The sequence below is a fragment of the Linepithema humile genome, chromosome 1 (genome assembly GCF_040581485.1).
Source record: "Linepithema humile isolate Giens D197 chromosome 1, Lhum_UNIL_v1.0, whole genome shotgun sequence".
NCBI classification, from domain to species: Eukaryota; Metazoa; Arthropoda; class Insecta; order Hymenoptera; family Formicidae; genus Linepithema; species Linepithema humile.
Genome location: NC_090128.1, coordinates 2266527 through 2288621, shown reverse-complemented (window position 1 = coordinate 2288621; position 22095 = coordinate 2266527). Strand labels below are relative to the sequence as shown.

At 32.2% G+C, this 22095-nt stretch overlaps 4 protein-coding genes across 8 annotated transcripts in view; 1 reads left to right on the top strand and 3 right to left on the bottom strand.

The window, feature by feature from the left end:
- Positions 1-80: 80 nt before the first annotated feature.
- Nubp1 (NUBP iron-sulfur cluster assembly factor 1) lies at positions 81-2618 on the bottom strand. 2 transcript variants are annotated; one of them, XM_012370522.2, is made up of 7 exons: positions 2347-2618; positions 1707-1948; positions 1099-1200; positions 936-1026; positions 566-831; positions 299-485; positions 81-220 (listed from the first exon to the last, which is right to left on the bottom strand). In XM_012370522.2, the coding sequence occupies exons 1-7, from the start codon at positions 2375-2377 to the stop codon at positions 159-161; spliced, it is 981 nt and encodes a 326-aa protein (XP_012225945.1). In that variant the 5' UTR covers positions 2378-2618; the 3' UTR covers positions 81-158. The 2 variants fall into 2 exon arrangements, with proteins under 2 accessions (XP_012225945.1, XP_067204451.1); XM_067348350.1 differs by having other exon boundaries at positions 2412-2618.
- Positions 2619-2734: 116 nt separating this feature from the next.
- Positions 2735-5382, top strand: LOC105674441 (tektin-3-like). Of its 2 annotated transcripts, none has more exons than XM_012370741.2 (9): positions 2735-2889; positions 3026-3171; positions 3435-3674; positions 3744-3976; positions 4070-4179; positions 4267-4415; positions 4494-4716; positions 4778-4932; positions 5012-5382. In XM_012370741.2, the coding sequence occupies exons 1-9, from the start codon at positions 2860-2862 to the stop codon at positions 5220-5222; spliced, it is 1497 nt and encodes a 498-aa protein (XP_012226164.1). In that variant the 5' UTR covers positions 2735-2859; the 3' UTR covers positions 5223-5382. The 2 variants fall into 2 exon arrangements, with proteins under 2 accessions (XP_012226164.1, XP_012226165.1); XM_012370742.2 differs by having other exon boundaries at positions 2739-2889; positions 3029-3171.
- On the bottom strand, positions 3835-6750 carry Cox11 (Cytochrome c oxidase copper chaperone COX11). Of its 2 annotated transcripts, XM_067348357.1 has the most exons (4): positions 6271-6750; positions 5772-6092; positions 5419-5580; positions 3835-3897 (listed from the first exon to the last, which is right to left on the bottom strand). In XM_067348357.1, exons 1-3 carry the CDS (start codon positions 6472-6474, stop codon positions 5422-5424), a joined length of 684 nt encoding a protein of 227 aa, XP_067204458.1. In that variant the 5' UTR covers positions 6475-6750; the 3' UTR covers positions 3835-3897; positions 5419-5421. The 2 variants fall into 2 exon arrangements, with proteins under 2 accessions (XP_067204458.1, XP_012226169.1); XM_012370746.2 differs by lacking the exon at positions 3835-3897 and having other exon boundaries at positions 5357-5580.
- A 12776-nt stretch (positions 6751-19526) lies between these two features.
- The window catches only part of lola (longitudinals lacking), a 205232-nt gene continuing 202663 nt past the window's right edge, over positions 19527-22095 (bottom strand). Inside the window, exon 7 of one of the 2 annotated variants that reach the window (XM_067348277.1) lies at positions 19527-20928. In XM_067348277.1, coding sequence (XP_067204378.1) covers positions 20606-20928 — 323 coding nt within the window. In that variant the 3' untranslated portion in view covers positions 19527-20605. Of the gene's footprint in view, positions 20929-21420; positions 22091-22095 lie in introns of those variants that run through there. The other variant, XM_067348289.1, reaches the window with a different exon arrangement.

The window sequence follows — 22095 nt, the reverse complement described above, 5'->3', positions numbered from 1 at the left end:
AAATAATGAATGTTTTAAACATTCATTTTAACCAGCATACAAGAGGGAGAGATTGAAAACTTTATATAATCAAAACAGGATAAAAATTTGTGTACATTTTAATCAATAGTATAAATACATTTATATATATATATATTTTTTTTATACAAAAAATATATTTATGTATTCTGCATGGAATCACTGAGACAATTTTTCTTCTCTTCACACTTTTGAACGATACCTGGAAATAAAATTGTATTTTTTTCGTCTCATAATTTTTAAGCTAGATATTTCCTTATAAAATAAGTTAAAATCTTACGTTTGCAAATTTTATTTAAAGCACTAATGGTTGGTGAATCTTGGAATTCTGCCAAGAAATTTCTGCCCTCATCACAACACCTGGCTAACAATGGATCCAAAGGTATCGAACCTAAAAACTCTACATTTAATTCATTCGACATCATTTGAGCATCACCTGTGGAAGCTGGGAATATTTCTGCTGCATTCTGTGTACAAAAATGTTTCGTTAATTATGAATTAATATTTCTTTTTTTTCTTTTAATATTATTCAAATTACTATCCTTACCTTACATTTAGGACATACGAAAATACTCATATTCTCAATCACACCCAAGATCGGAATGTTTACTTTTTTACAGAAGTTTATTTCCTTCCTAACATCTAAAAGAGCAACTTGTGGTGGCGTGGTCACAATTATGGCACCCGTAATGCCAGTATCTTTTAAATACAACGTAGCTGACAGATGCTCATCCGATGTGCCAGGCGGTGTATCCAGTATAAGATAATCTAAGTTACCCCAGTCAACTTCCGATAAGAATTGTCTGATCATTTCTGAGAGAATATGCATCAATATATGAAAATTTATATACAGTAAAAAATATTATAAATCAATATATAATAAAAGTGATGAAAAATGAAATCCTAAAACACAATACCATTTTTCTTTGGTCCTCTCCATATAACTGCGTCACTTGGACTGTCGAGCAAAAATCCAATTGACATTAATGACAAATTATCCTCGATATACTGGAATAAAATCATATTTAATGTCATATCTTTTTTATTGTCATAGTGTTTTATTTCGATAAATTTACTTACTACAGGCGACCATCCGGATCCACTCTTATGAACTCGTTCACCGAGTGCTCCGAGCACTCTTGGTTGTGATGGTCCGCAGATGTCAATGTCCAATACTCCAATCTACAAATATATAGATAAGATACATAATTTGACAGAATTTAAAATATAAAATATTAAGATTATAAAAAATTAAACAGTATTTTGCACTAGTTTATCAGTATATATTTAATTTATCTTGATTTGAAATACTAAAAGAGAAGGAGAGCCCCAAAAGTTTGGTAATCAATAAAAGACTGGTACAGGTTGATACGACATACATAGGTATCAATTGACTATAGATATTTGTTGTCTGAGGTTATTTCCTACAAACTAGCTAGTAGCATTCCTGGATTATGTCAACATGTACATTGAAAATCACATGGATGTGCTTGGAATGGGCAGAAGGGTAAGTTCTTATTTTTCAATTTTGTTATATAGATGTATGTTATGCTTTTGTCATCACAAAATATGTATCATTTATGTGAGATAAAATTAAGATAAAATAATCAAAGTGCTTCTTTATATCTTTCAAACAAAATTCATTTCAAGCACATTTTTGTAATTATTTTGTGATTAATGGTATTTACATTTCTGTCAGGATTATTTGCCGCAAGGCACCTGGATATCAAAGATGTTATAGTACTCTTGCCTACTCCACCCTTGCCTGAAAGCACTAGTAGCTTATTGTGTACTGAAGAAAGCCTTTCCTTCACAAGCGCTATGCCAGGATCTGGTTTCTTGGTTGCTCCAGACGAGCACAGCGACTGATTCGGGCATCCTGCACACGATGATGCTTTGCCAGCACTGTCACTCTGAGTTCCAGGACAGTCTGAAAAGTTTTATAAATTTTTTATGTTTTATAAATTTGTAGCATTTTGCAGCACCTTATAGATATATAATAAGAATTACGTAGAAGATTAAAATTTTTCACACAACACTATATTTTATACTATATTTTATTATGCTAATCAGATTGAATATTTCTTGAACAATGCAAAAGGAATGTCAATATTGATATCAAAGTCAGAATTGAAATACAGATATTATTCTCATTTAAAATAATGTATAATCATTTAACCTAAAACTTTTTGACATGTGATCTGGCACAAACAGCTGATAATAAACGTTAAAAATCAATGACCCTATAATCTTGACGAATGTAATGTTATCTCTACCTATTTTATTTTATTCTTAAAAACAATTAAAAACTAGATTTCGTATATTTACGTTCAGGAGCTTCGTTAGGTACATCTGCCATGTTGGACTATTAATTTTCTTCTAATGGTACATACCTATCATATAGAGAAAAGGACTTTGTACTTTCAGAAAATTAATTTACTATTACTGTATATTTTTATAGGATTTTTTTTCTTAGATATAATTAATTCAAATTTTCTATAAATTTTACACAGTGATAAATACAAGTTATGCAATTAATATCCCGATGACTGTACTTTTTCTTATCATGAATAACAATCAAAATAAATGTTAGTGTCAGTCAGTGATGCAAGATCGAACATTCTGCATCAAGCACCACATGAGGGGAAGAGCCCCCACCATGGCGGCACCACCCAAGCGAGTATCGCTAACGTCACGTGTCGTGTGCGTTCGCCGTTCCACAGCGTACGATGTACGATTCATAAGCTATTGGAACGACGAGCGCACACGGACACGAACGTCAGCGATGCTCGCTTGTGTGGTGCCGCCATGGTGGGGGCTCTTCCCCTCATGTGATGCTTGATGCAGGATGCTCGATCTTGCACCACCGGTGTCAGTAAAAGCATTGTTAATTACCATATTCATTTTATATTTATACGCATGCGCGAATAATTATATTAATCTATTATTCAAATTCTTCAAGAAACAAAAATAACAAAATATATTTTTATACAAATTAATTTTTTAGCAGTTGCAACCATGGAGTATAGTTGGAAGTTCAATGCCATATGTGGAACCAATAATTCCAATTCGTATAGGTGATTACACTCGCACACATAACTTATTACCTTGGAGACCAAACATTGGATTTGAGAACACTGAAGTCATTCCCTTGTAAGTAGATTCAGTGCTTCTTTAACAAGTAGTTATAATTCATTTACCTCTATGATAACAGTTATCAATATAGGTTTTGGAATCCTTTACAGATATACAGAATAATATTGATTTAACAAACTGACGTAGTTTTCTATACATTATATCAGTGCTGGTTTCTGCAGATTCTTATCTTTCTCTTGAGTAAATACTTACACAAGAAGAGAGGGTGATATGTAGATTTTTATACACCAAAGTATATAATTACTAAATTATTTTTGCAGGGCTGCAAAATCAATATCAAGTTACGCACTGGATACAAGCAATAAAATGAGTACACCGTTAAAATTCCCAAATCTGATAACGGGCTATCATCGTAATCCTGTTCATGCATCACAAGCTGCCCTTTATACAAGATACACGCCGCACGAGTGGTTCCAGAAACAAGTGAAATATTACAATGAGGCAAATTCGCAAAGACATTACTCCGAAAGGATGAGGAATGATGCTATGAGAATTATCAGGTACAACAGCTTCTTATTTTTTATATATAGAATTATGCAGAATTATTTGAATTCGAAAATATCTTTTAGGGATGCTGAGGAAAAGATACAACATGGCCAGTATGATACTAGTCGAAGACTTGGTGAACGAATAAACGACGTTACTTTTTGGCGCAATGAAGTGACATCAGAATTGGAAAGGATGCTCCAGGAAATCGAGAGACTTCAGGATTGTCGGAGTGTCCTAGAAAAAGCAATACGAGATATTGAAGGGCCTTTGCATATTGCAGAGGAATGTCTTTATCATAGAGAAGCTAGAAAAGGCGAGTAAGATATTACAAAGCTATTTTTAACTTATATTTCATACATAAAATATTGTGGCCTTATAATCTTATTCTGTTTTCATGTTTCTTTAGGCACAGAATTAGTGCATGACGACTCGGAAAAGTGTTTACTACGAGAAGTGAATAATTTACGGACGAATCAAAAGAAACTAGAAAGTTGTTTGGATAAATGCAAGGACCAGGTAGAATTTATACTCATATTTTTTTTGTACGCTTAGTATGATTTTTATATAGTCAATTGATATAATTAATTAATATTTTCCTTGCAGTTACGCAATTGCAGAGCCTCGCAAAATCAATTGGAATTAGATTTAAAGAACAAGGAGAGTGCTTTAGGCATAGACACTATTTGTCATCAATTGACTAATCATACCCAAGGATTACAATATTATTCCGGGATTGAGAGACACGATCCATGGTATTTAATTGTGGTTTTTTGAATTTAGAATTTTAAATTTACATTTTTAGAACATAATTACATATATTGTCTTGTTAGTGTTTCAGAGCAAGAAACTTGGGCTGATGCTGTGAACAGAATAGTGCAAAGATCCCAAACGGAACGGAACAAATCAAGTCAATTACGTACCACTGCCGAAAGTCTTATCAATAAAGTCGCTCAAGAGATGTGGAATACTTGGAGCAACACTAATAACGCTTTAGCGCATAGATCCTCCGAATTACTTGAGGCTAAGAGCAAGCTTCAACAGCATTTGCAAAAGGTATAAAAGATAGCATGCGTATTTTTACAAACTAAATCTAATTTATGAATATTTATTATAGGTGCAACAGGAAATATTCGACGTTGAAAAGAATTTGGAATTAATGCGTAAAGCTATCGCGGACAAAAGTTATGCAACTAAAGTTGCTCATACAAGAATGGAGGCAAGAATGCACCGTCCTGATATAGAGTTGTGTCGTGATTATGCTTATGCGAGGTATGTATTATTCATTTAAAACGGTGACGTGAAACGGGAGAATGAGTGATTGTCTTAAAATATTGTTCTTATTTTGCAGTCTTCAGAAAGAAATTGACGAAATAAATCATCAACTTGAACGAATGCACAAGACACTGAAAGAACTTGAGAATCAACATCAAAAATTGTTGAGGACTCGAACTATGTTGGAACACGATCTTGCGCTCAAAATCGATGCGATATACATCGATAGAGAGAAAGTCTGCGGTCTTAGACGCGCGTACCCTGTTAATGCGTTGTTTAGATTTTAAAGGCGTATTCTTTGTCAACGCCATGTTCTACATATGAATACTGCCATTTACATTTATGAGAATGTTCAATCGTGTTATTTGGAATGCACTCCTAAAGGAATTTAGGCTATGTGATATGTCCATATTTTGAAGAATTTGAAAAAAAAACATTAAATATTTATTTGTTTGTACAATTATATTAACTAGGAATAATTACGTTTCACTTTGATGAATGACTTCTGGCATAGCTTGGTATAGGTAGATTAAATCCTGGTTTGGCTTCAAAAAATGTATAAGACAGAACTATTTCATCAACAAATTCCATTTTTGGATCTTCTATAAATTCTGGATCTATGTAGAAAAACACTGGCATGTCAACCTTAAAGCGCAAAAATAATAATTCATATTATACTGCCCAATTTAATTATACAAATCATACATTTGTATAAATGCTCAAAATTTTTGTTGTTAGAGTAAAAGTTGACATTTAAAAGAATGGCTCTATAACTCGTTAGTTGCAAAAAAATAGATGTATTATTCCGCATATTAGTATATCATTAATAAACTTACTTGTTCATGCGGAGTGAGCATTTGTTCCTCAAAACAAAAGCATTGTATTTTATTGAAATACTGTCCTACTTCAAAAGGTATAACATTATATGTTGATATTCCTACAATTTGTTGATCAGTTGGGTTTGTAGCTGTATAAAATGCTAAAGCCGTCTCTCCAGGAATAACTGTTATCTCTTTTTGCTGCGGTTTAAAGTTCCATTGCATTGACGCTGCTGTATCTGCACTAAACCTGACTTTGATTGTTCTGTTTTTCACAGGCGACATTGCACTCACTTTATTAGCATCATGACCAGCGATTGTTCCACCATAACTATATGACTATATAATAAAAAGAACATCCAATAAAAGGAACATACTGAAAAATGCGTAATAGAAGAAACTTATTGAGATTGTTACATGAATAATGATAATGCTGTATTTGTTGAATATACAAAACTGAGTTGAAAAATAATGTATATAGCTGTTTTTAAAATTCTGATTAAAATTGTGATTATACCTGACAAAACATTCTGTACAAAGGCACTGCAGAATAACTCAATCCAACCACCAGAACTCCGACTCCAGCCCAATAAAAGGCAGTAGAGCGTAATTTCCTTTTGAACGAAGTGTCAGAATGATCCTTCATTAAATTTCGTGACACGTTGGTATATATTTGCCTAATGCAAATCCGTGTCAATCGTTGATAAGAGTTAAAATACATTTTTCCAGATAATCCTGCACGATGTAAGGAATTCCTAACCTGATTTAATACGTTTACATTTTACATTTATGTTTCACAATTAAAAATTAAACCTTCCTCAAAAGCATGATAACATTAAATAATGGATAAACCGCAGTTTTTTTTCAAAGAAGGATGCGTGTCAGATCCGTATTGCAAAATTCCGGCAAAATTATGAAATTAACCTCAAAATATTTATTAAGACTGCACTGACTGACAGGAACACTGTTACCAACCGATATAATCTGACAGCCATTAATGTAAGAGTTTATCCATAAGAAGATGCATAAGGAAATGGACCAATTAATTATGAGTATGCTTAGGCATTATGCAAGTTTGCCTGGATATATCCTAATAATCAAAGTTGGCACACATGGCATATCGAAATGCAAATTGCGATTCTCACATATCGAAATCTGAATGAAAGAGCTAACTTTCTTTTGATGCGCACCTCAATCAAATAGCGTTTTCGATTATACAGGATTTGAACGACCCAGGGTTGATCAATCACTATTTTACTATAAATGCAAGTCTTTCATTGGTGGAGAGGTTGCAATGACGTCATTAACCAACCCTGGGTCGTTCAAATCCTGTATAATCGAAAACGCTAAAAGAAGCAGGTAAGTTTGAGCACTCCGACTTTAATAATTTACATAATAATCACTATTTCGAGCAGTTCTAAATATGATTTAAGCAATGCTTCTATTTTGTGTATAAAATATAGTAATATTCATCTCGTAATTTTAGAAATGAAACATCGACATTGAGATACCGGAGTAAGGGTTAAATTTCACGATATCGCGATAAGAGTCAGACATTTTCTAGATGTGTTTCAACAAGCTACGGGGAATAATTGATAATATTTTATTCAACATTCCTCATAAAAGTATAGATCTTGGCTAGTCTGGTGCCAAGTTCAAATGAGTGAGCAATTTAAATTAAGATAACGTTGTTCGCGCTGCCGCCATGACAGGTGTCGCTACTTGCATCGTTTCGGAACGTTTAGAGCGCGAATGCTCCGCGTCAACCGCGTTTTTATCCTGTCAATCCGTATTAATCCGCGTTCAAAACGCATTATAAGTGTGTGAGTTTTTACCGGGAGTGTCGGGACGTAATTATTTACTATCGTATACTCGCGATTCATGTGCGTTTTGTCGATCGTTGTACGTGCTGCATCTAGTTTGTACGAGAGCAGAGATGACGAGAATATCATCTTTACGTTCGCTCAACAAAGCACTGCAGGTACGTACTTTTCCTTAAATATAATTTGGTTTATCGGAATTAAAGATAGTAATAATGTGTAGTGTTGGTTTGCAGGTGTCCATGTTTCACGACTTTTGCATCGTCAACGCAATTATTGTTTATCTCACTCACTTCGAGTTCATGTACAATGTTGAGTCGACCGTCGAATATGTCAAGTAAACAATCGAATAATTACACGCGCAAATGCATCGCGGAAAGATGTTTTATCTTTTATGTTTACGTTTCGTGTACCATGTTTTCGTGCAGCATGGCAAATTCGCGATTGATTCGTAATTTTTAAAGTGTGCGTGTAAATTTTCGTTCGGTAGTGCGACTTTTCGATATTTAAGTGCGGAATTTCATCGAATTCTTTTATTGGCTTGATGAGGAGCAACCCAAAGAGAGATCTGCAGATGCAAACTGGTGAATACAATTATTTATTATTTAAATATATATACATAATTGGGATAACACATATATACAATTACACAATTATGTCTTTATTAAATATTCATTAAAATATTGAAAATATTTATTAAAATTTTTAAATAATTATTTACGTTTCAATGACTTATGTCTTGTGTAATTATGCCTTAATAAATTAAGCCTTAATAATATATAATAATCAATAAACATAAAATGATAATTCATAATAATTAAAATGTATATTATTTTTTTCAGGTACATTTGTAATGCCGTATAGCTGCCGTATTTAGTTGTTGTATTTTGTTGCCGTATTTTGTTAGCTGTGATACAACGATCGGTGAGTGAAATTTTTGATTATATTTATATTTACGGATAAATTTAAATCAGGATTATTAAAGATCAGTGCTACATCTATTGGAATTAATTTAATAAATTTTTAATTCATAAAAAGAAATAAGAAATAATAAAAATACAAATTAATATTTTTTTAATTGTCTAAAAAATTTAAAACTTTAATCATAAGTCTGGTAAAACTTCAATAAAATATTATTGTAGAATAAAATAGAAGGAGTAATTAAAGATTGGATTAATTCGTGAGTTGTACGTAATATTTGAAAAATGTGAATACATTTTATTTATGTCATATGAGTATAAAAGGCTGTTTGAGTTAAACTTCAATATAAATAACTGTGCAATGGAAATGTAAAGTAGTCATACATATATGTAACAACAATCAATTCTCTTGTACCCATTACAAATCGAAATCGTAATCTTTAACTAGTATAACCATTATACAAAGAAACAAATTCAGAAATAAGTAAACTTTACATTATTAAACAAACAATATATTACTTAAATGAGCAAATTTAATTTTTTTTCCATTTTTACTTTAAAAAAATGGAACTCGTTTAATTAAATAGCTTTAATTAAATAGATAAAAAATAATAAAAGTACATATTTTCTGTATTCCTTTGAAACTATTTAAAAAATTATATTTTTTATCAAAAGTGAGATTTATAATTTCATATTATATGTGTAGAAGAATGCATAAAAATAAGACACATACATATTAGTTGAGGAATAACAGTGCATTATTTATGTATTTCATAAACAAGAATTATAATCATGAATGTATATTGCAGCAGGTAGGTTCACGTCATAATAATACATAATTTTGTTGCGTATCTTGACAAGTTAACAAAAAATATTTCTTGGCTCGTTATTATTTTATGGAACTCTTATATCATACTACACATATGGCACAAATATTGTTCTCTATATAAAACACAAAATTTGAATGTCTATTTAAGAATATTCTTTTTCTACAATTTCGACTGAAATTTCTTTTCTTGCCTTTTAATACAATGAGAACATTGAGCCATTATGTAATCACATAAAGCATGTAATTAATAATTACATGATAATTATTCGTGTAGAAGATAACTAATTGAAAGCTAGATCTCTATGATTATCGTAAACGTGTTACATACATATCATATCTTGCTTATCCTACTGAAAAACTATAATACTCGAAATCTCAAACGTAAGGACTAGAGCATATGTTTGGCACAATCAAGAGGTATTTGCAATCGTTCTCTAATCTACTTCCTGCATCGATCACTCTGATTGATTAAAATCTAAAATTCATGGAAAAGTGCACCAAAGATTTTTATTTCTTTTTTATTTATTTTTTTTAATTGGATAATAAAGCTGGATAGAAAGTTTCATTAAAGAAAAACACATGAAATAATTTCACCTTTTCTTATGACTTGCTCAATTATAGATTTTGTTGCGTGATTTATGTTCCATACTTATATAAAAATGAATACAAAATTATTAGAATATTTTCCGGAAGAATACGCGCAACAAAAATAATAAAAATAATTGATTATCACAAATTATTTCCATGGATTTTATTTTTCAATTTCTCAGTAACCAACTTTCCTCGTTATTTGTTACACCTTTAAGTTCAACTTGTGAAAGTTGAGACGGATTTAATTATGGCCGTTTATTTTTATATACACTTGATGTGTATAAGTACCTAAATTTACGGATGCACCATTATGTAGTGTACAGCCTCGTCGTTGTGTCGAATACTTGTATCTAGATATAATATTGGGCACGATGGGCATTTGCTCATCCAAAATCTCACCCAAGCATACAGATGCTTCCTGTATAAAACTCGCTATAAATTATCACTATCTTTCTTTGGCACGAATTTGACAATCACGAACATCGAAAATACAGTAACTTTGAAGCTATTTCTCATTTACATTTGTATTAAATGTTTCGCTATACTTTTCGCGATTTCAAAAAAGTGACTTCTATAAACTAAGGTGTTATAAGTACAATTATTGATTCTAATCAATATTTATATATACGCGTCATGAATATTTTTAATGGCGCTTCGTTTTTTGCACTGATGGTGTTTGTTGTTCATGGTGTTTCTCAAATCGGCGTTTTTCTAACTGTATATTCGTAACAGAACATTTTTGAAATAATTTCAATTAAATCGACATTTTTTTAGTTGGATTCATATATTCGTAGTGTTTTTAATGCATTTTGCAATCAAATTTACGTTTGGAAAAACTTTGTTTTAATACAATTAGGTGCGATTTCTCTATCGATAATTCATAATCAATCAATAATGTCGTTTATGTATCGTATAGAATAATATTTAATGCTATGCCTGAAATTTTTTTGGCATTACGAAGTTCTGATTCATATAGTAGCGGCTTGCTTATATCCTAATTTAGAACTAAAAGATCATTAAATCTTTTTCATCAAAAATGCTTAATAAAATTACATTATATTAAAAGAATCGTAGACAAGCTTTTTAAAATTGCACTATCCCGTCAAACTTACGACGCAGAAGTACGATAAACAATTGTTTTCAGTACATTGGTATTTAAAGAATCACAGATCACGTTGCAATATCAATCGACAAATAAATAATTTGCTAAATATATATACAAACAAATAAATAAGAAATCGGATAACGGTAATATAAATCAAGACGAAGACGGCGTTTCAGTTGCGCGACTCGTAGCTGCAATTCGCGTAGAGATGAATTCTTTGATGGTCCCGCAGATGATGACGGTGCTTGAATCGCTTTTTGCAATTGGCGCACTGAAATCTGGGCCCGACGCCGCATTCGAGGCGCAAATGCCTCGTCAGGTTGCACTTGTGCGAATAAGTACGACCGCATTTCGGGCAGAGAAACGGCGGCCCGTCCTCCGCTTCCTTCAATCGCTTCCAGACTGAAACATTCATTGTGAAGAATACAGTGAGATATGCACACACTTTTCTTTTTCTCTTGCTCTCATAAACGAACGTACGCAACTAAAGAAGCATTAGGCGCAAACGAAAACCATCGGGTATACGTACAGCGAATCATGCCATAAGTCAGGGCGCTCTCATCATACAGATTTCTCTTTTCGACGATAGATCTCTTTCTCTCTCTCTCTCTCTCTTTCGTATGTGCCTGATTTTGCGCTACAGCCCCTCATAGTTTTTAGCGTCTCTAAACTACATGCATTTGCGAAGCAGGCATAAATTGCCTTCGGCGATTTTGCGTGATAAATTGCATTGTGCTACAGTTTTACAACAAAAATATATTTCTGCAACAAATAATTTCAATATTCTCTAAATCGGGGATAGGCCCAAATCATCGATTTATTATGTCATATAATGAATATTTAGTAGTCGATTTCTGTTTACGTAAATTTTTTAAACAGTGCAAATTAATTTGTCATGTTTATATTTCTAATACATCGAGTTATATCTTTTCATTTATTACAATTATTTGTGAATTATTGCTATGATATTTTATTATTATTAATAATATATATTTTCATATTTTTAAAAAAAGAAACTCAGTTAAATACTTTTCTGTTTAGTATAAATCAGTATCGTGAATCTTGTCCATCCCTGATTTAAGACGTTACTTAAGACATTACTGCATGCATTTAACAATCATCTACGTCTTATTTTCATGTAAAATGGATATAATGAATATATAAGAGGAATATTATATTAATGTGAAGAGTAATATCGGTTAAATTATAATGGTTTCAGAAACGTTTCAGAAAAAAGTTGCGCGATAAAGCGATTACTTTGAGAAAAAATTTCAAAATTCGCGCTATTAAATATTTGTGCAGTTGTTAATTATTAAGTAAGAATAAAATGCAATAGGAAGCGCGTTAATATTTATATAGTACAGGGCCATTTCTAACAAAATATTAACAAAATTCTATGAATTATAAAATATGCATATATTTATTTTTACTGCAGTTAGTACAGTCAGTATATGTAAAGATATGTATATATTTATGCATGTCCGCATATATACATAAAATTCAAATTTCTATATATATATAACAACGAAAACTTATGACATGCAACTCATTGATGCTTTTGATTTTTTTAACATAAAGTAGCTAAACTGTAATCAATAGTAGTAATGAATAAAAAAAGTGTGTTTTTTAAATAGTGCAAAGAAATTTGACTATAAACTTTTGACATAACTCAAATATTTATTGAATAACGTTAACGTCAAAAATTTTCTGCGTATTGAAATTAAAGCTTTAAGCTTAATGACGATAATTATATTCGATAAATATTTAAATATTATATTAAAGCCTTTGTAATTACAGTTTTTTAATACTTTTTAAGAGGTATTTTCTCGCTCATACAGTTAATTGCGTAATTTAACTGCTTAATACTCGTAAAACACAAAAATATAGTGAGGTACGTATCATGAGTTTTCCTTATAAATTTGAAAGAATATATCTCTTTCTCTGAGAAATATATGTTCCAGACCAACCGTATCATTCATTAATAGCAGATTTCTGACGTCATTTAGAGACAAAAATCTTTATACTAAAATGTCAAAGCTATAAAAATTTTTAAATGCGTAGTGTTCAAAGTTGATTGTCGACTTGACACTTTGCATTAAAAAATTTCTGTAGTCTTGATATTTTTGATATAAAGATTTTCGTTTCCAAATGACGACTTCAGAAATCTGTTATTAACAAGTGATATGATCGATATGGAATACCCTGTATATATATGTATACATTTATGTGTCACTCAGACTATTTGTTTCATTGGCACTACAGTTTAATCTCTTATGATCTAAAATAAATTTTTATTTTCACCATTTATATAACGTGCAGTGAAAATATGTACGTAGCCTAAATTCTTATATCTCAAATAAATCGTTGTACATATGTACGTTATACATGTATGTCGTAGCTACATTAACACTTTGCACTTTCGGCGATCACAGTTTATTTTTGATTGGAAATAACGACTAAGTTTTCAAGTGATTGCACATTTTCGTTATCTCTACAAACAGATAAATCAGAAATATATGTGACCAGATATACAAGATGTCTAGTGAAGATGCATTTTTGTTTGATTTCGTATTATTGCACAATGCAATTAAATTGTTATGTAACATGTATGCATTTTTCACAGATGCCTTGTACACGAAATTAAAATGCTTACAATTTATTACTTCCAGTATATAACTATAATAAACTTACTGCTACATTTAACAGCAATAATGCATTAAAATGCATTTAGATACAAACTCAATTATTCATTATTCAATGCTGTTTTTTCTTGTTAATCAAACTCGTTTAATTACAAAATAATGGCAGTGAATCTCAGTCTATTAATGTCAGTGTTAAAATCTGTTTCATATTGCGAATAACAAAGTTAGCAAACTCAAGAAAATATGCAACTAATTTTGATTGCAAAATTAAGCTTTTAATTTCTATAAATAATTTCTTTTCTATTATTACGTAATAGAAAATTATTTTTTTCTATTCTACGCAAATAACATACGAAAATGTATGTAATATATATAATTATATATAAGATTAAAAAAAAAAATATTTATAAGATTTTTAAAAACAAATAATTGCGACAGATAATTAAAAAAAAATCAAACAAGATTTAATAACAAATGGTAAAATTTAAACACTCTTGCTTTTAAAACTCATAAAAAATCATTTAAGCATTTAACAATACCAATAATTTTACATAAAAAGCGAGTCTCGCGTTTATTTATTTAATAAATAATTTGTTAATTATATTAAATATAATATTTGCACTCGCGCAATAGCAACATTAGGATAAATAACGCGTGCAAAATTAAAATATCTCTTTATTATTAATCTTTACGGTAACTTTGTTATCACTGTATAAAAACATAGCAAATCAAATTCAGATGTCATCTTAATAAAATTTCTTTGTAGTTATTTCTTACACTTGACAGTAGAAATAGTGATATTAATATTTTATGCGGCTTATCTTGATTCCTATGATAATTACGTTATTCTTTGGAAGACTTCGTAACTATATGTTAGAATTGTTTAACTAGGCGCTTTAAGATGATTGCTTCGCAAAAAGAAAACAAAGTGTTGTAGCATCTTTCTCCGAAAAACTCGAAGAAAATAGCAAAATTAAAAATAGCGTTAAGTTCAGAAAATTTATCTAAATTTTTCATCTAAGATATAATCAACAAGAATACATAGATAAAGAAAAAAAATTATCGATATAAACTACAATATATCATATTATAATAAGAAATAAATTAGTCTAGAAATTAAAAAAAAAAAAAAAACTCGATCTATAGGACCTATAATTTAGACCTATAAGATTTCTTAATATTTTTGCATCTTTCTTCACAAATCACAAATGAACCGAATCTTTCTAATCGCATTACAATTTTAAATGGTAAAATACGCGTAATCTTCGGCTGTTTCGCTTTCGGAAGTTCACGAAAATTTTTGGAATACGTTCTCCACGCGCGACATTCAATGGCACTGAATAATCTCAAGATTTCTGATGAGTTCTCATGTGCAGCACTAGATTATGCTTGTGCTTCGACTTCTTGTGGCAGATCGGGCACTCGAACTGCGGCTCCACGCCGCATTCGAATTTCATATGCCTGTTGAGCGAGTGCGGTCTGGTGTAGGCGTTGCCGCAACGCGGACAAGAATATTCGCGGCTGCCCGCGGTTACCTGATTACTGTTGACTTCCGTTAACGGTTGACTGTTTTGGATCTTTTCCGTCGCGACATGATTGTCGGGACAAGCGTTCGCGGGTTCCTCGACTGCCTCCGTCGTCGGTCCTTTTGCCAGTTGATTCTCCGCCATCAGCCGGAGAAACATCGTCTGATATTGGTAATACCATTCGATCGCGGCACCTGGCGAGTACTTCCGTTCTAGAAAACACATAAGAGAGTCAGTAGAGCTTTGCCAGGATCGTCAGGCCCCTTCGCCGTAGAAACTGGCGGTCGCGGTTAGCCTAGAAGGGATTATTATCGATTATGACAAAGACACAGACATACACAACATGAGTTGAGCTACACGTAGCCATTCACCATAAAAGCGACTGTCAACAAGGCATTCTTGATGTTTAGGACTTTTCCGAAATATCGCAGACATTTTTTCATTTATTTTTTTGGAATAAAAAGAAGGAAATTTGTTTTTTTTTTTTTTTTCGTCATGGGTCAATCAATGTGATTTGGATGTATTTAATATATCGTGAACAGAGTTATATTTCAATATTGTTGAGAACACTTTTCAAATTAAAATTGGTCATTTGTTGCCCTATCGTTTACAGATACGAAAATATTAATGGAATACTGTAGATTTGAATATATTATTGTAGTTGATTGACAGAATCGAATGGTAAAATATATAATTATGATGTAATCAATCTTCTGATAGGATATTTATTGCAACCTGATGTTTAATCACTTTTGTACAAAGTTGATTATTGGTTTTGTGATAAACAATCCTTTCCTTTACTATTTAAAAAACAATGTTCAGTGTTAAACTATATGGCATTTGTGCGTAAAATTATATCTGGACACGTTATTTCAAATAGATAAATAATAAACAACAATTAACCAATTATTTTTATCTAAATTAAACTACAATAATAATTTATATTTCTATACATTTTCAAATTAAATTATGTAGATTATTCTTACATATGTTCGACACTGTATGAAATTATTCCTGACACAGTTTAACATATATGATATAAAAAGATAAATTGCAGTTCAATTGTGCAATCAAATGCAAATAAAAGTGCTCATTAAATGCGAGGAGTAAACGAACGATATCGATTAAAGTTGAAACATTTTCGTAACGCCGATTGTGAATCATTTACTGCATTGATGGTGACAGACGATCTTTTTCCTTGTTTCCATATTTTCAATAGCTCGGTGTCTTCTCATATTGCTGTTCTGTTTGTAGTTTTGCTTGCATTCATAATGGTATCTTTTCCCTTCAGATGACGAACTTTTGCTGTTAGCTCGAACGTCCTCATGTTTTTACGAATCCGTACCTGAAAATAGGATGACTGGTGATGAATGCGTTAAGTGAAGCAAATTTCAAATTTTACGAAAATAAAAAATTTAGCCAAATTTCGATATTATAATAAAGTTTGAAAAATATAACAAAATTTTGATTTGATCAATTATTTTGGTAGGAAATTTTACGATGAGTTAAAAATGTTTCTTTGAAAAATCACATTTAGCGTATATATATATATATATATATATATATATTTTTTTTTTTGTATTTTTAAGTTTAGTTTAAAATAATTCGAATGACTTTTTAATATATAATAGCTAACATATAATAATAATTTTAATTTATCGTGAAAATATATAACGGATAATTTTTATAGTTTTTGGAAATTGGAAGAAATTTTTTCACTTATTATTAATAATTGTATACTGAATTGTATTGCACTGAAATATTTGTGACCAAATTTCTATTAATATAAACAAATGAAATTGATGATATTTCAATAGCGTACAAATTGAGTCGTAAATAGTGTTATTATTATAATAGTGTCAGTTCAATCGGTTTTAATGCAAATGTTCAAGTTATAATAACGAAGTTACAAGTCGAAGTTAAATTCAGGTCGCACTCTTTTAATTGGCAAGCTAGTTCCCATAAATCACAAATCATCACAGCATGGTGTACCGATGATGCCCGGCGATGTGGTTCCGCAATTCATATCGATACTTGAACTTTCGGTCGCACATGTGACAGGAAAACTTCTTCTCTTTGTTGCCGCAATCTACCCTCTGATGTCTCCTCAAACTGTCCAACCATTTGTACTTCTTGCCGCAATCGGTGCAAATATACTCGGTTTGCAACATGTAAGAGTCGCCGCCGTACACTTGTGAATAGTCATTCATCTTGGACGACGCGTACGATTTGCTCGGAAGAATTTCCTGAGTCTCTTGGCCGATGCTACGCGCCTTCCTCTCCAGCACCCACAGAGCGTCGTATTCCTCTGGCTGGTCTTTCACTGCGACAGAAAAAGCAGAGCGCCGAAGATTAGGCGACGTCGCTTCAAAGCGGCGTCATTTTAAGGCTTGATCGCTTAAAGTATCGTATTGAAAATTATGAAAAAGATCGCGTCGCATCGCGGCCATCTGCGATTAGAGGTTGAAATGTTGAAAAGAATATAATATAAACATGCAGCGGTATCAGGAGGCTCGCGGCTGATAAGAATACTTCCGGTACATGTTGCTCTGGTGATTGGTTTTGTAATGTGGTATTCTAAATTACGGAGCAAATTGTTAGTTCTCTACTCGTGCACAACAAAAAGAACCTTTTTTACGATAAATTTGACGAAAGAAGTTAAGTGAACAGGATCTTCGATGTTATTCGATCTTATCGATAGCCTATTTTGTCATTTTATAATAAAACAAACTACTACACATACACTACGTCACAATCATTTCACGCTCGAAAGTGAAACGCATAAGAACTAAGCGACATCATATTTTATTTCACATTTAGATTATTTATTTATTACAGTTATTATTGTCGCGATAATTCCAAAAAAGTCTAAATTCTATGTTTTTTATTTTTTGCATTTTTTACATATTCGTACATATCCGCGACTTTTAAATGTTCGATTGAATACGCATATGCACATCACACACACATATGTATATGTGTCTATAACTTACATTTTAATCTTAGATTGCGCCTAAGCTTACAGTGCGTATTGTGTCGCTGTTTAGAGAAAAGATCTTTATTTGTTGACGATGCAAAACATATATTAAATCGGTGGAATTTCTATTACTTGCGCAGTGATTGCCAAACTCGCGCGAAATTTATGTGAACGTTTTTCTACTTTACAAATTTTGAAAGCGAGCGCGAACAATTACAGACGTATATTTACACATACAATTCTTTTAAATATCCTATATTTCATAAATATCTATTACTCGATAGACTTTATGTAACAAAATGAAGCTAACTTCATTATCAATTCTACTGTTATACTGAATACACAGTAAAAACGCATAACAATTAAATTTTTATTTTAGTAAAATCGTTAATGAAGATGTCAATATCGCGCGATAATCTGATTGTGGGAGAATTAATCATTGATCTGATAGTAAATACAACGACGTTCCTTCAAAGACGCATTTGAAGAAACGAAATACATAGCCGACATTTTTATCGAGACGGATCAGTTCTGTTCGCAAGATCGTTTTATCGCATCACCACTGACACTTTCTCCCTCTTTCTCGACTGTCCGAGATCGATCGGTATCGATAGAGTCTCTTCTTACAAATTCGTTTTTTCCGCTTTCAAGGAATGGCCACTCTCTTTGTCACCGCACACTAGTCGTTGATGCCGGCGCAGAGTATCGAGCCTTCGGTACGATTTGCCGCATTGATTACAATAGTATTCTTGTTGTTGAAGCCTTTCCAAGGCCTCCTGCTGATCCTGGAAGGACGCCAGATACTCGTCGCACTTCTGCTGATGACGCTTCAAGCTGTCGAGCCGAGTGTACGCTCTGCCGCAGCCGTCGCAACGGAACTGCTGACATTTGGCGTTCTTCTGGACCACGCTGGCCTCCACGCTGTTCAAGATCGGCGAGTCGCAGAGTAGGTAGTTGAGCTGACCGTGAAATGGCACCTCGCAGACTTCCGGTTTGTCGTCGTTGCTCTTCTCCGCGGCGCACTGCCCGTTCTCGTCTGGAAAGACACGTTAGTCCGTTAAAAAGCGGGGACACGCGAGGCTGTGCAAGACGATTGGCAAGCGAGCAGCGCACAGCAACATGCATAATATCATAAATTACCTTGTGTTTGCGGTTTCGGTAATTGTAGGGTAAAAAATCGCAGAGGAGCTAAAGTTCTCTCGGAAACTTCGATTGTTAGTCACGAAGGAGTGTGTGTTTCTTAGAAGCTTAAAAAGTTTTTCTTCTTTTTTTATTAAAAAGCTAAAGAAAAGATGATAAAAAAATTCGTGCAACATGTTTTTCTTCTTACAATTAGGTTTAAAAATTCAGCAAGAAATTTACCTTTTCAATATTTACAAATATTTATTAATTAGAACAATAGTGATATACATATTATTGGCATATCATGTTATGTTATATATTGATACGCACAATAATTCAAATTAAAATTGTAGACTAATTTATTGTTATGAATGTACATCTTCAATATCGACTAAGGAAAAAGCTCTATATTCGCGAAGACTTGTTGATCAGCAAAACTGTTACAAATATGGAAATCGCGAATAAAAAAAAATTAAGATTAATAAGGAAAACATATTTTTAAAATTTATGTTTTTACTTCTTTGCTTCAAAATAAATAAAAGAATAAATTATTAAAGCAAAAAATATTCAAATACTTGCTTTACTAGAGTTATTTTATCATTTTTTACAAACTTTTTGTAAATAAAATTTACAAAAAGTTTTGTAAATACTTTTTGTAAATAAATAAAATAATTTTAGACCTATAAAAATAAAAAAGATTACACATACTGAATCGTATATATAGTGATAGGATTCAAACCGTCTCAAGGCATCTTGAGTTAAAGGCTGAAAATAAAAAGTCTCAATACATTTTATAAGACTGTTATAAAGATCTTTCAAAGCTTTCATTTAAAACAGTCTTGCAAGATGTTTTAATTGAGATTTTTGATTTTCAGTCATTCTTGGTTTGCTTAAAAATTTGTAAGTAAGAGTTTTGAAATCCCATCACTACATGCATTGGTATACATGATTATAGAACGCGTGCGAATATGGAGCTGTATATAAAATCAAATTAACATAATATGAATTAGTAAATGTTATTACACTAATCTTCTGTTCTTCCTATCGCGTTGTAAATCAAAGTCACATGAGAATTTCACTCTAATTAATTCTATAAAGTATCACGAACAGGTTCTTTTTGGAGATTCTTTTCCATGTTTTGGTTTCCCAAGGGTTTGCTTTATAAAGAATCGATTAACATACCAATTTTCATTTAAGCACAGTATTCAGTAAAAAAAAAAGATACTCTCCCTGAGGAACTCTCGCGCGCCTTCGCGAGAAATCCCAAGAACGAGGTCACCGTAGAATAACATTTAAATATTGCGCTTTCTTTCTTTTGACTTAAGAAGGATGAGCGCTCTTTATATGATTATGCAGGGACAGTAGCTTTTCGAATGTATTGCCGCAATGGGGACAGCATCTCCGCTTGTTCTTGCAGTACAGCTTCTCGTGTCTCTTGAGACTGTCGAGTCTCGAGAAATTCTTCCCGCATTCGTCGCAAACAAGCGTGGTGATCTTATACTTTTTCTCGCGATGTTCCAATGACTCCTGAGACAGCTCGTTGTAATCGGTGGTCACGAATTCGAAGCAGCTCTGCGAAATGTTCTCGTTTAGCTCCTGAGTGACGAGCGGATCGGTTAACCAATCGCACAACTCCGTGTGATCTATAAAAAAAAAAACGGAAACCGATTGTTAGGTGTACATTTCGACCATTGAGATTCGCAAAGCTGTAGGACAGATAGAAACCATATAAAAGAAATCCTGTAAGCGCATGCATTTTGAGAAAATAATCGCGTGACAGTACGCTATCAACGAATCGGGAAGGTTCGACAGTTTCCACAATTGGTGATACATGAGAGTTTCGAAAAAGAGTTAATAATGAATGTAACACTAGGTAGAATACTTAAGAATGACGAACTAGAAAGGAATTTCGTAGATGCCCACGGCTTTTTAATCAAATTTTCTGGGGAATGTGAAAAAGGCGACACTATAAATTTCCGCTTCACAAATGTTCAGTATTTAGAAATTTGGTAATTTTCGACATTATGCAATGATATTAGCGTTATAATAAATATAGCAGTATAATATAATAATATAAAAGGAAGAATTGTAAAAGTAAACAATATATAAATGGATAGGATTTTTTAAAGAACAAATTTTCTGTACGTTGCGCTATTCGCAGATTGCTTTATTTCAATGTAATACATACAATAAGATTATGAATTTTAGCACATTATTATGATACGTTTCTATGATACGTTTTGTAAGGATAATCGCAAAGATACAACAAATTGCGAAATAGATATTGAAAAAAAAAAAAAAAATGAAAAGAATAAAAAAAATGGAAAAAAAAATTTTATATATACCTTAATTTAATTTAACATTATCATTATTTTTGTGCAAAATGACATGATTTTGCATATTTATTAATCATGTAATATTTCGTCTTTACTATTTGTGTAAATTTACTAACAGTAAGCCTTTTTATAATGTATATCAGAAATTACTTGTGCATACATCAGCAGTAAATCGCGACAGAATTGTACGCTTAATGCTTGTGTTTCATGTGTTTCGTATATTCGTATCGACGATAGAACATTTTCAAACATATTTTGCAATGCCACTTAGGCAGTTTGCCGCATTCCAGCCGCTGGTGTCGGCGCAGATTGTCCATCCATTTGTAGGCCTTGCCGCACTCGCCGCACATGTAACGCTGCAGTTCTTGCGGTACCTGGCTGCGACTCGGGAACCGTCGGGAAGAGTTCACGACGTTCATATCGTTGACCTTAAACTCCAGTCCGCCAAGCTCGTTCATGAACGCGTTGTCTGGA

Excerpts from the sequence above, each read along its gene's own strand:
- Nubp1 (XM_012370522.2), bottom strand. The coding sequence starts at position 2,377 with ATGGCAGATGTACCTAACGAAGCTCCTGAAC. Across the intron at positions 1,201-1,706 it reads CAAATAATCCTGACAGAAAT|ATTGGAGTATTGGACATTGA; the intron begins GTAAATACCATT and ends ATATATTTGTAG. Across the intron at positions 1,027-1,098 it reads GATCCGGATGGTCGCCTGTA|TATATCGAGGATAATTTGTC; the intron begins GTAAGTAAATTT and ends ATTTTATTCCAG.
- LOC105674441 (XM_012370741.2), top strand. The coding sequence starts at position 2,860 with ATGCAGGATGCTCGATCTTGCACCACCGGT. Across the intron at positions 3,675-3,743 it reads GATGCTATGAGAATTATCAG|GGATGCTGAGGAAAAGATAC; the intron begins GTACAACAGCTT and ends AATATCTTTTAG. Across the intron at positions 4,180-4,266 it reads TGGATAAATGCAAGGACCAG|TTACGCAATTGCAGAGCCTC; the intron begins GTAGAATTTATA and ends TTTTCCTTGCAG.
- Cox11 (XM_067348357.1), bottom strand. The coding sequence starts at position 6,474 with ATGTATTTTAACTCTTATCAACGATTGACACGGATTTGCATTAGGCAA. Across the intron at positions 6,093-6,270 it reads TGTACAGAATGTTTTGTCAG|TCATATAGTTATGGTGGAAC; the intron begins GTATAATCACAA and ends TTTATTATATAG. Across the intron at positions 5,581-5,771 it reads TGCTCACTCCGCATGAACAA|GTTGACATGCCAGTGTTTTT; the intron begins GTAAGTTTATTA and ends TTGCGCTTTAAG.